Source organism: Styela clava, chromosome 3 (assembly GCF_964204865.1).
Source record: "Styela clava chromosome 3, kaStyClav1.hap1.2, whole genome shotgun sequence".
NCBI lineage: Eukaryota > Metazoa > Chordata > Ascidiacea > Stolidobranchia > Styelidae > Styela > Styela clava.
This window is the reverse complement of record NC_135252.1, coordinates 17,494,951-17,507,438: the sequence shown is the minus strand read 5'-3', so window position 1 is coordinate 17,507,438 and position 12,488 is coordinate 17,494,951. Positions and strand designations below refer to the sequence as shown.

The following is a 12,488-nucleotide window of genomic DNA, read 5'->3' as shown; positions in this document are numbered from 1 at the left end:
GCCTCTTGTGCTGCAAGAGTCTCACAATGCTTAGACAGGTTTGTCCACAACTTTCACATCTGAAGAAAGAGAGGAGATTTATTAATTTTCGTTAAGAATAAATAAAGCAGTCTATATGATTCAGAATGGAAAAGCTAATAAATCCAATATCTCATGTTTTATTTAAAAAATATTTTACTGAATTTTGGAAAATAAACCAACTAATAAAAGGGTTTAGTCAGAAAATTACAAGCATTCGTGGCTCCAAATACTTGAGAAATCAGACTATACAATATAGACCGGTATGAGTGAAATGTTAGGTGAACTTGTTAACACTTTGATTCAATACGCAAATAAAAGTGAATGCGTAATAGTATGTTACAATGAGCAGCCATCAACAATGAGTATATATCCTCACTGATTAAAAAAATCTAACTGGAGGTGCATGAACTATTTGAAACCATAAGGAGTAAGTAAATATGTAATTTCGGCAAATGGGCAACTATGTACCGTACTGAATTAATAACTTTGTAGTGTTTGACAAAGGCTGGCTTTCCCACATGTACTTAACAGTGCGATGCCCGGGTGTGATATACAACAATAGTATTCACCTTACCTTTTACCGATTTCTTTTTACCCCAACTTTTAAAAATATCATTAAAATCGACAACAACTGTCAAAGCAGGCACGAACACCATTCGTGCTACGCCTTGAAAGCAGCACACATCCGCTCGTTTTCGTCTCGTCAAGTATGTGCATTGGAGCGTGCTATCGAATACGATCTTCGGACAAAAATGCCGGAGTTGCGCATCATGTTGTTTAATGTCATTGCTGGAAGGCACATGATCAATGAATAAATGGTATTCTACAAGATCAAGGTAGGATTAAATTTCATGTGGAACTAACCACTTCATACAGAACATGGAAAAAGCAAAGGTAGGTAGATTGTTAAAAATCTAATGTCAGTCAGTTTATGACATAACGATGCCAAATGTACAAAGATAAAAAATTAAAAAAAATTTACAATCGAATATGGTTTAACATTAAAATGATGTTATTAAGGGTGCCAGAGACCAAGATCTTAGTAACATAGATCAGGCTCAAATATTACCAATATATAACTGACTATATTACATGACATCACAGTGCATGAACTATGCATGGTTTCTTCTTACATGATATCCTCTCATTCACACAGTGGGTCAATCAGAGATGAATAAAATATGTAAAAAGAAACAATTCATAGTAGTAAATAGGTAATAGATTCAGATTCAGATATTTTATTTCGTCATGCAAGAATCAATATGAGGCAAAAGAAAACGCAGTAAATTGAAAAAACGAAAAACATTGATTCATTGCAATTGACGCGGGGTCGCGAATAGACTCAATGAGTCATCTAGTCAGCGACACCTTGGTGCTGTATTAAAGCAGCAAATATAGCAATGAAGCATATAGAACAACAAAAAAACGAAAATTTATCTTCAGAAATACACAAATCATTGAAATACAACAATAGATTCGAAATAAAATACACAAATCATGGAAAGACAACAGTGGATTCGACAACAAAAAAGGAAAAATTATCTTCAAAAATACAAAAATCATGGAAAGACAACAATAGATCCGAAATAAAATGCACAAATCATGGAAAGACAATAGATTCGAAATAAATTTAATTGTAAATAACCACACTACAAGAACCGCCAGTACGATTCATTCAGAAGAAGGCTCATTAGCGACATCTGGTGTTTAAGATGCGCATCGATGAATTCAAAACATAAAATAATGCTGAGTCATACGACCCAGCACTAAAAAGGACTAAAAGGTAAAAAGGACTAAAAAGGTAATAAAGAGGTCATGGTGAGAAAAGACAATATGAGCTTTGCATTGGAAGCATGACTGATTGTAAATGCATATAGCAGGACAATTGTCCTTTAATAAGAGAATGATACCTAAAATTTTTGATTTAGGTCAATATTTTAGCAAAAGCTCGCCCTTTGATATATTGGGTGAAATTAAAAATACAGTAAATACTTTTTGTAAGGCTGGGTCCATGTAACATACAAAGGTAAAAATATTTGTTTGATTACACGATGAATTCCAAAATTATATATTTCAGGTACTCTGGATCACTGGATCAAGTCGACAGTGGAGCTGGCAAAGGCGAAGAAAGTTCTGGATCCACTTTAATTGGATGAAAAGGCAGCAGAATGGTAAAGGGAAAGCATGAATTTTTTGTATTTAAATTTAAAGGTGTCATAAGATGAATGACGAAGGCTTTGACCTATGCTATTCCAAATTACAACTCCCCTGTATTTCAAGGAGTTTTGGCATTTGCTTGATGAAAATCGAGGGACAAATAAATTGGATTTAGTCGATGAGCGTGTATTATGCTCATGCACGTTACTAAGCATGACGAAATAGTCAGCAAAAGCTGGGGGCAATTGGTTGTTGTTAAATTGGTGCATAAGTTTAGAAATCTCTAGTTTATAGATGTCGGACAATTTTAGAACCCTGGTCTTGTGGTATAGGATATTCAGGTTAGAACGAATAGATGCCCTACAGAGAATTCTAACAGCCCTATTTTGTAAAATCTCTAATTTATTCAAGTTTGTTTTGGTAGCGGAACCCCATGCAGCTAATGCATATTGGATATGACATTGAAAAAGAGCCAAATATACTGTTCGCAGAGTCGAGTCGTTTACATAATGCCTTAACTTCCCTAGGATCCCGACTGATCTTGACAATTTCTTATGCAATTCATTGGTATGAAAGTTCCATTTTAATTGATTGTCAATAGTGAGGCCAAGGTATTTATAAGAGTGAACAATTTCAAGAGGGAGACCTGTAATTTTGATTGAGATGTTCGCATGTCTGGCTAGAGATTTGTGGCCGAATAACATGACTTTGGATTTTTGTATATTCACAGTAAGTTTATTGGAAGTCATCCAATCATATACTTTATTCATTTCAGTGTTCACCTTGTCTTGGAGAATACTCGGATCTTTTGCACTGTAGAGCAGGCAAGCATCATCAGCAAACAATTTGCTCAAGAAATTGGAGCAGTTAGACAGATCATTTATGTAAATTAAGAAACCAAGAGGACCTAACACACTACCTTGAGGAATTCCGTGATGAATGGGCAACATCGGAGACTGCTAGATGACGCTATTGCGTCATTTTTTATGTCTGTTCTGCCAACTAATCAAATCAAGTGATGCCCATGTACAATAATGATAATATACGGCTTTGAGTCTAGGTAAGCAAGTACAGTACAGTAAGTGTACATATACAATTCTCCGCTATTTTTTTACACGGTATGATTTCTCGAAAAATTCTTTAAGTCTCCATTTGTACATTTAGTTCGCAGATGTGTCACAAAATGCGAGGATATAGTCTCTCGACCGTTTGTATGAGATTCTTAGAAACTTGATTAACTTCTTTTTCCTTCAGATTTTACATCTCTTCTGAATCGCATCTCTACGATTGAATATGACAACGTGTGGTAGAATTACAGGCAGTTGAAAAATTACTGGGTAACGACTGCGCCACAAATCTAAATATGCTACGAAATCAAGAAAAATAGAGGTTGAAAAAGGAAAAATAGTGAATCAAAGTTACAAGCAAGGCTCCCTCTAAGTTGCGCAACTGCGCCATCGCGCATTACCACCAGACCATTTGCGCAGTGAAATTGCATTCTCGCTCACCTGTAACATCACGTTTTTAAAGCGTGGCTTGCCATACTTTCAAACGCATCGCTAAAATGCCCGTTTCATGTTCACTAGTATTTTCGTTACCACTGTTTATTGTGAAGTCACACATGTATCTGTTACGTCCAAGTACCTGGATTTCTGCTGAATCATCTGGAAAGAGCTATTTCAAAAGCCAAGCATGCAATGCCAGCAATAAACACCGACAAAGTGTATAAACATTAAAAAAAAATGATAACAAAGAATTGCTTTTTGGGTTAAATGTGTTAATCATTTGGGACTCTGCTCAGCCTTAAAATATTCATGTTCACTGAAATAAACAATTGCGAAGTGTAATATTTTCTTGGAGGGAACACTGGTTACAAAGCTCATAAATGTCAGTATGATACACACAAAAGGTTATTTATACATTATAGATGTTAAATTCTGTTATCAGGTGCGCGACTATTTGAAAGGCACTGAAGGCATCGTTAAACCTAATTGGTTCAGATATTTATTTCCATTGTCCAGAAATCAATGCAAAAAAATAAACATACATAAAAAAACTAACAAAAAAGGAAAATATTGACTCGTAGTATAACGGCTCAGCACCATACGATGGCGATGTGCTCGTTAGGGTGATTGGAATAAATAGATCGTACAGGCACTTTATTTTTGATGACGCGGTTCTGTCTGAGTTCCTTTCAAAGTTCGAAACGATTGTCCAAAGATGTTTATTGTTGAGTCAAAATAGTAGCCTAGCCAAATAATGATGAAATAGTTGTCAAACAGTAATCCGGTAAAATACAGTGCTATTACACAGGAGGGACCAATAATAACTATATGAAACAGGAAAATAGAATTATATGATGTAAATTTAAACTACGCCTAATTAATAATACCAAAAGTCCTAATTAATAATACCAAAAGTCCTAATTAATAATACCAAAAGTCCCCCGATTGATTAAGATACAAATTTATACGTCCTACCTCCAAGCGGCTCACGCCGAAAGAGATCCCGCCAACACCAAAATGGTCAGGGTTCAATGCCCTAAGTTACCGTTGCCAGTTTAGTTACAATAATAGCGGTCACCGTTTAGAATCATGACCGCAGCATGGCTCCCCAAATCAGTTCCTCTCGTATGGAAGTACAAGGGGGACTGATTTCTATTTAATAAAAACAAACAAGAACCAACAGTGAAAACCAAAGTGAAGCTTCGCCGCCGGTGCACCATTAAGCATTTCAAATTGAATAATGTCAAAACATAACGATTGGCTCCACCGCCGGGGAAACCCCACAAACAAGTAATAACAAGCGAAAATATAAAAACGCTTTATAAAGGTTACAAAACGATTGGCTCCACCGTCGGGGAAACCCCACATACGAGAAAAACAGAAAGCACTTTATAAAATTACAAAGGTATCAAATTGTGAGAAAAGTTGTAAACCCGTCAATTACGTTCAATAGAAACACACAAAACATATGCAAATAGCAAAACATCAAAAAATTATTAACACAATAAGAACGTAGTGATAAAATTAATCAACTACTAACACAGTAAATTCAAGTTACTAACACAATAAAGGTGTAATGCAATCAATCCTCCACAGACCTGGAACCCTCATTGGCAATTAAAAGAACAAGCTTGTGTACAGGCCGGTCTAAGTAAGCTGTGACCCCAACCCGCTTACCATTGGTTGTTAACAAACTTATGGCAAGCTTAAGTCTTACTTTACGTACTAGCCCATCACCACTGGGGAAAACCTCAACAACCTTTCCTAATTTCCATGAATTTCTAGGAGACCCATCCTCAATAACATGGACAATATCACCCAGAGCAAGATTTCTCTTTGGAAAGACCCATTTCTGTCTTTCTTGCAAAAGGTGAAGGCATTCTCGTCGGTACCTGTACCAAAATTCATTAACAAGATATTGTACACGTCTCCATCGTTTTGAAAGATACTGATCAGACTTTTGGAAATTACCTGGAGGTGGCAACAAAACCTTGGGCTTGAGTGTTAAAATGTGGTTAGGAGTCAGTGGTTCAGGTGCCAGAGGATCACTCAAATTAGCAACCGCCAATGGTTTCGAATTAACAACCTGCTCGGCCTCCACTAACACAGTGCGAAATGATTCTTCGCATAATATGTGACCAAACTGTAAAAACAGGGGCTCCAAGGCAGAACGAACAGTTCGTATCTGCCTTTCAACAAAACCCTGCATATGACTCGAATTTGGCACCCCAAATTTGAAATCGACCCAGTCACATTCACCCTGTAAGAGAAAATTTTTGATCTTGACTTGATCAAATTCCTTATAAGCCTTTCTTAATTCGTTACTTGCACCAATGAAATTGCTACCACAATCACAGCGTAGCTGTTTCACAGGGCCTCTTCGAGCAGTGAACCTACGCAAAGCATTGATAAAAGAGTCTGTGCTCATAGAATTCAGAGATTCCAGATGTACAGCTCGTGATGACAAGCAAATGAATAAAATTACCCATCGTTTCAACATGGACCTTTTTTCTTTAATAAAAAAATGCCCAAAGATATCCATGCCACAATATGTGAACGGACTGTCCAAATCAAACCTATCTTTTGGCAGGTCAGCCATCTTCTGGCCATGTGGGTTACTTCTAATTTTTTTACAAGGAACACAAGCATGTATTTGCTGAGAAACAGCAGAAGTGCCTCCCAAAATCCAATAATCAGATTGCCGTATAGCATTTAGAGTCATATAACGACCCATGTGGCCACCACGGACATGAAAATGGTGAATAATAATACTTGTGACATGACCTTTTCTAGGTAAGACAACAGGGTGTTTTACCTTAAACTCCTCTCTAGAGTTTCGAATTCGTCCCCCAACTCTGACAATGCCAGAGTTATCAAGGAAGGGGTCTAATCTTGAAAACCGGTTTTTAAATGAGACTTGATCTGAGCAATCAGAATTCTTTAGTACACTTAGATCTTTACTAAAAAATGAACGCTGAAGGGAAAATATAATTAAATTTTCCGTCTGGCACAAGTCATCAGAAGTAACTTTCTGAAAGGCAGATTTAGGATTCTTGAGCAAATACTTGTACTTAATACAGTTTGCAACTGCACGTTTTGCTTTAAACCAGGATGAGAAAATATTAAGTCTAGAGATATCAAAATCTTTGCCAGAACAGTCAGCTTTGAAGGCGATCGTTCGATGCACAGAGCATCCCTTCATCTCCTTCTGCACTTCTAAAATTACTTCATCATTCTGTTCAGGCTTTACTAAGAACAAATTTTCCTTCACACCACAAAAACTCTGGCCCGTTCAACCACCTACAACCAGCATTTAGCTGGTCTGCTTGCAAGCCTCGACTCGCATCATCACTCGGGTTTGCCTTGGTAGGTACATGATGCCAGGATGATGGACTAGAAAAATTATGGATAGTTTGCACCCTATTAGCCACAAAAACATTGAAACGTTTGCTCTCATTTTGTATATACCCCAATACCACCATACTATCGACCCAGAAAAACTCTGTGGCATTTTTCAATTTTAGTTCAGTTTTAACCAAATTACTCATTCTGGCAGACACCACTGCTGCAGTCAATTCCAACCTGGGAATTGTAACATGTTTCAACGGAGCAACTCTGGCCTTACCAATTACAAGGGCACAATGTGCTTTGCCACAATCATTAACCAGACGTAAGTATGTACACTGGCCATAACCACTTTCAGAGGCATCAGAAAAGTGATGCAGTTCCACATGCTTGATATTACCAAAATTTACCGGCTTATAGCAACGATCTACTCTCAGATTCACCAAATGACAAAGATCCTTTTGCCATTTTTCCCATTTAACCCTGAAAGTCTCAGGAATGGGTTCGTCCCAGTCATAACAATCCTTGCACAAGGCTTGGAGGATTTTCTTACCCTCAAGAATGACTGGTGCTACCAGACCTATGGGATCATACACACTACTGACTGCGGAAAGAATTCCCCTCCTTGTAACAGGAGTAACCTTCGAGTCAATACGAAAACACAAGCAATCACTCTCCACTAACCAGTCCACAACCAGAGCTCTTTCAACAGGTAAGGGATCAGATTTTGGATTCAAACACTGCACACTAGGAGACACAGACAATTGAGGAACGCTTTCAAGAACCTCCCGACTATTAGACATTATCTTACAGAGATTTAAACCAGCACTCGAACACAAATTTGTGCTATTTTTTATCAACTCAATAGCATCCTCTGCATTTGGCTTTGAAGTCAGACCATCATCAACGTAAAATTCATTACGAATGAAGTCTGCTGCTTCCTTACCAAAGGAAGACTCACCATCATCTGCAGCATGCTTTAACCCGAAACTTGCACAGCCAGGTGATGAAATTGCACCAAATAGGTGAATTTTCAACTTGTAATGGCATAAGTTACCAGTCATATCACTATTATCCCACCATAAAAAACGTAACAGATCACGGTGCGGTTCATCAACTAAAAATTGATGAAAAAATGCTTTAATATCACACTTCACAGCCACTCTCTCCATACGAAATCTGAGCAAAATACCCAAAAGACTGTTCATCTGGTCAGGCCCAGGAAGCAAATAATCATTCAAACACACACCACCATATTTAACAGTCAAACACAACACGAATTTTATCAGGTTTCTTTGGATGATACACACCCAAATGAAGAACATAATTCACACTACCATTGCTCAAACTTACTTCATCATCAGGCACCCGTTCAGCATAATTCTCAATGATGTCCGACATAAATTTATAATAATCATTTTTGTACTTCTGATCTCGAAGCATACGCTTCTTCAGCTGCCCAAGTCTTTTTTGAGCAAGAGGCAAATTATTTGGAAGGTTGATTTGTTGGGATCGTAAAGGTAATGGAAGTTTGTAATGGCCATCCTTTTTAGTGATGCCATCTGAGAGAATTTTTAGACCCTGACATATTTTGTTGATTGCCACAGTGCTCAACAAAATCAGCATTAAACATCGAACACACCTGATTGGGAAGTAATACTTCTTTTACTTTAGTAGAGAAGACAAACTTCTCCCCGGGATCGACTTTGGAAGTAGCACCACATGCTAGCATCCTATGACTTACATAGCAATCATTATCACCATGGCAAACTTTCCCAACAACACCCCATCCAAGTATGGATCTTTGAGCATATGGCTCAGTTTCTAGGCCGGCTATTATATCTCGAGGTCTGATAGCATTTGGTGCATTGCTGCCTATAAGCATAGAAACAGGGAGATCTGGCATATATGGCATTAAGTGCTTGGCTACATCAGCTAGATGTTTCCACTTTTTGCGGACTTCAGATTTGGGAATTTGAGATCTCTTGACAGGGATCTCATCTCGGGTATATGCTCTGGGAACAGATATAATATCTTTATGATCATAACTAGAGACTTGAATATTTTTAAAAACCTTGCAACGAATTAAGTCATTACGGCTGGACATAGTGAATAATGATATCTGGGTGTCAACACCCTTTAACCCCAGTTGCTGTTGCAACTCACCTGTGATAAAACTTGTATTAGACTGGCCATCAAGCAGACAGTAACATAACACTTCTTTTGAAGTGTTACCTTTGACCCATACTGGGATAACCATGGATTGGTCTACACCATCATGTTGGTCAACTATTGAGCATACTTCAGAACAGAAAGATTGGTTACTTTCAGTCTGTTCTGGCTTATTGTCAACATGAAAACATGTCAAATGGCCCTTATTGCACTTTCTGCAAGAAGCCACGTTTTTGCATGACTTTGCACTATGACCCTTGGACATTTTCACTCCGCAAGAATAACATAAAAAATTATCCCAGAACAGTTTCCTTCTTTTTACCAAAGAAATTCGTAAGAATGTTTGACAATCACCAATTTTGTGAGGCCCATTACAATGCAAGCAACTATCTCGTGAAACATTAGTGCTAAAGGAATTTTTATTCATTCGATGACCATATCTCGAATGATTAGACTTACTATTTTGCTCAGTATTATACTTGGACGGGTTGAGATTCTCATCAAAAACTGTCATCTCAGGACAATGCATCACTGAGGCACGCTTTAAAATAAATTTTGCAAACTCCTCAAATGGAGGGTATTTGGGGCAGTTTACCTTCAAGTTATCAGAGGTGTTTACATTAAACTTACACTTCCATACATAAACTGACTCTTTCCACCTGTTAAACAATGAAGGGGGGCAAAACTCTTTTGATTAACACACATAGCTCTGAGGGAAAATCGAGAATTTTTAAATCCTCTACAACCTTTTTAACCTCAACAATTTGCTGAAGGAAATCAGAAAATGCCAACATGCCTTTTATATCATTTGGACCAATTTTAGGCCATGATGCCAGTTTTGTTCTAAAGGCTACACTAATGACACTGTCATCACCATAGCGATCTTTTAAGGCCTTTTTAGCTCTTTCATAAGAATTCTCGGATTGTAATAAAAACAAACCTTCAACCATACTTTTGGGTTCACCTGTCAAGTGACGTTCAAGCAGATTCATTTTATCTGCGTCATCAAGCAACCTTTGCTCGACTAGCTTTTTAAATGAACTCTCCCATTGTGGATATTGCAATGGATCCCCATCAAACACCCTAACTTTGGCTACAGGAGCCCTTTGGACTGATAAAATATTACTCATTAAATTGGTCATGTCATGGGAAAGATTGCAGGTTTGTGGAGGAAGAGCAGCACTATTCACAGTGGGAACAGAGATATTATTATCATTACAATGAGTTGGTAAGCTGCCTGAATTGGCAGACACAGTGGTGGTTTGTGTACAACAGTTAAAAGGAGCACTAGCAACACTGGATACATTAAAAACATTTTGTGATACATTAGAAACAGTAGGCACTGATGGGAATGAATTCACATTAGGGGGTGGCAAGGAAAAGCTACCAACATTTACAATACCAGTGGAAACGGCCTCTTGGGAAGCACTAACATTAGTAATGGGCGGTCGGGGATTGATTACAGGACTATAGCTCGATGCTTGGCAGGGAATATCAACAACAGTGGATGAAATTTGATCATGATTAGAAATATCTGAATTATTTAGCCCAATTTGAGGATCAATAATCATGCACGCTGGGGCCTCATTTAAAATAGGAGATGATTTTGAATTTGCATTAAAACAACTATTATTTTGATTGAAATAATTATTTGCACCTTTCATTAGATCCACATCAACACTGAAAGGATTTTCGGCCTCTTCAGCTTGAAGACAAACTAGCGCCCTGGCTTTTTTCTCCGCTATCTCTTTTTGAATCTGAAGTTCCTTTTCTTGCTCTTTTGCTATCTCTTTTTGAATCTGAAGATCAAATTGGTGTTTACGAATGCCTCTCGTAGCCTCCATTGCTGCCACATCTTTTTGCAAGTCGAAGAATTCTTTTTTGCTTGAAACTTTGCTTTCCCCAGACATTGTTGATGTCACGCTGCTTACAGTTCGAGCAGAACGGTGCCGCTTTGAAGTTGGGCGATATGATTGAGAACATTGGGATCGTTCATCTAGTTCTAATATTTTCGCACTAGCAGTTTCAGAAACTTGTATAATATTTTCAATACATTGTTGATAACGACGTGTGAAATTAATCAAATCAGTCTCCAATAAAATGTTCTTCATATCCTTGACAATTGAAGATAAACTTGACTTATACTGCACTAGTTTTGGAAACACCGCTTGAATTCCAGAACCATCTTTGCAGGTGACGAAAGACAATTTGCAGTCGGCTATGGCTTCTAAAATGTCATTCTCCATTTCAGTGAAGGCTGCTTTCAACGAGTCACTATTTCTTGTGCCTTGGTCTAGTTGGACGCTAGAGCTATTTTCACTGCTAGTAGAGCCGGACTTGTCAGCAGCAGAGAACATTTTAATTGGTTTGCTTTTTAAAGTTTCGCATGGTGACAAGGAATCCAAATCATCTTTTATATCAGTAATTTGACTTTCTCTAGATTTTGTTGACATGGTGTTGGTCGTTACGGTATCTAATTGCAGCTGATTACAATAGGCCTACACGGCCTTCTCAGCAGCACAAATTACTGATTATATGACGTTTTGCTGCAACACTTGCAGACTTTGACAATGTGTTGGGTCTGTGGGTACACCCCACAATACTTTACTGCAACACTTGCAGATTTTGACAATGTCCTCCCGCGGTTTGATGATGTATTTTACTATAACGGCTCAGCACCATACGATGGCGATGTGCTCGTTAGGGTGATTGGAATAAATAGATCGTACAGGCACTTTATTTTTGATGACGCGGTTCTGTCTGAGTTCCTTTCAAAGTTCGAAACGATTGTCCAAAGATGTTTATTGTTGAGTCAAAATAGTAGCCTAGCCAAATAATGATGAAATAGTTGTCAAACAGTAATCCGGTAAAATACAGTGCTATTACACAGGAGGGACCAATAATAACTATATGAAACAGGAAAATAGAATTATATGATGTAAATTTAAACTACGCCTAATTAATAATACCAAAAGTCCTAATTAATAATACCAAAAGTCCCCCGATTGATTAAGATACAAATTTATACGTCCTACCTCCAAGCGGCTCACGCCGAAAGAGATCCCGCCAACACCAAAATGGTCAGGGTTCAATGCCCTGAGTTACCGTTGCCAGTTTAGTTACAATAATAGCGGTCACCGTTTAGAATCATGACCGCTACACGTAGCAATTTATTAGGGGTCGCAAAAGACTCAGTGAATCATCCAGTCAGCAACACATTGATACTGATTTCAAGCAGAAAATAGCGAAAAAACAATTTTAATTTAACTCGAAATATAAAATCATTAA

At 37.8% G+C, this 12,488-nt stretch overlaps 3 protein-coding genes and 1 long non-coding RNA gene across 4 annotated transcripts; 1 reads left to right on the top strand and 3 right to left on the bottom strand.

The window, feature by feature from the left end:
* The first annotated feature begins 810 nt into the window (after nt 1-810).
* On the top strand, nt 811-4,195 carry LOC120342749 (uncharacterized). Its single transcript, XR_013474823.1, has 4 exons — nt 811-915; nt 2,099-2,192; nt 2,954-3,238; nt 3,433-4,195. It is a non-coding gene; the product is annotated as an uncharacterized LOC120342749 (long non-coding RNA).
* A 1,070-nt stretch (nt 4,196-5,265) lies between these two features.
* On the bottom strand, nt 5,266-6,885 carry LOC144420895 (uncharacterized). Its single transcript, XM_078110727.1, has one exon. It carries the CDS (start codon nt 6,883-6,885, stop codon nt 5,266-5,268), a length of 1,620 nt encoding a protein of 539 aa, XP_077966853.1.
* A 37-nt stretch (nt 6,886-6,922) lies between these two features.
* LOC144420894 (uncharacterized) lies at nt 6,923-8,092 on the bottom strand. Its single transcript, XM_078110726.1, has one exon. It carries the CDS (start codon nt 8,090-8,092, stop codon nt 6,923-6,925), a length of 1,170 nt encoding a protein of 389 aa, XP_077966852.1.
* Nucleotides 8,093-8,285: 193 nt separating this feature from the next.
* LOC144420893 (uncharacterized) lies at nt 8,286-9,465 on the bottom strand. Its single transcript, XM_078110725.1, has 2 exons — nt 8,671-9,465; nt 8,286-8,609 (listed from the first exon to the last, which is right to left on the bottom strand). The coding sequence occupies exons 1-2, from the start codon at nt 9,463-9,465 to the stop codon at nt 8,286-8,288; spliced, it is 1,119 nt and encodes a 372-aa protein (XP_077966851.1).
* Between the last annotated feature and the right edge of the window lie 3,023 nt (nt 9,466-12,488).

Coding starts and splice junctions, on each gene's coding strand:
- LOC144420893 (XM_078110725.1), bottom strand. CDS start 9,465: ATGTCCAAGGGTCATAGTGCAAAGTCATGCAAAAACGTGGCTTCTTGC. Junction 8,610..8,670: donor AAGTATTACTTCCCAATCAG/GTGTGTTCGATG, acceptor AAAATATGTCAG/GGTCTAAAAATTCTCTCAGA.
- LOC144420895 (XM_078110727.1), bottom strand. CDS start 6,885: ATGAAGGGATGCTCTGTGCATCGAACGATCGCCTTCAAAGCTGACTGT.
- LOC144420894 (XM_078110726.1), bottom strand. CDS start 8,092: ATGACTGGTAACTTATGCCATTACAAGTTGAAAATTCACCTATTTGGT.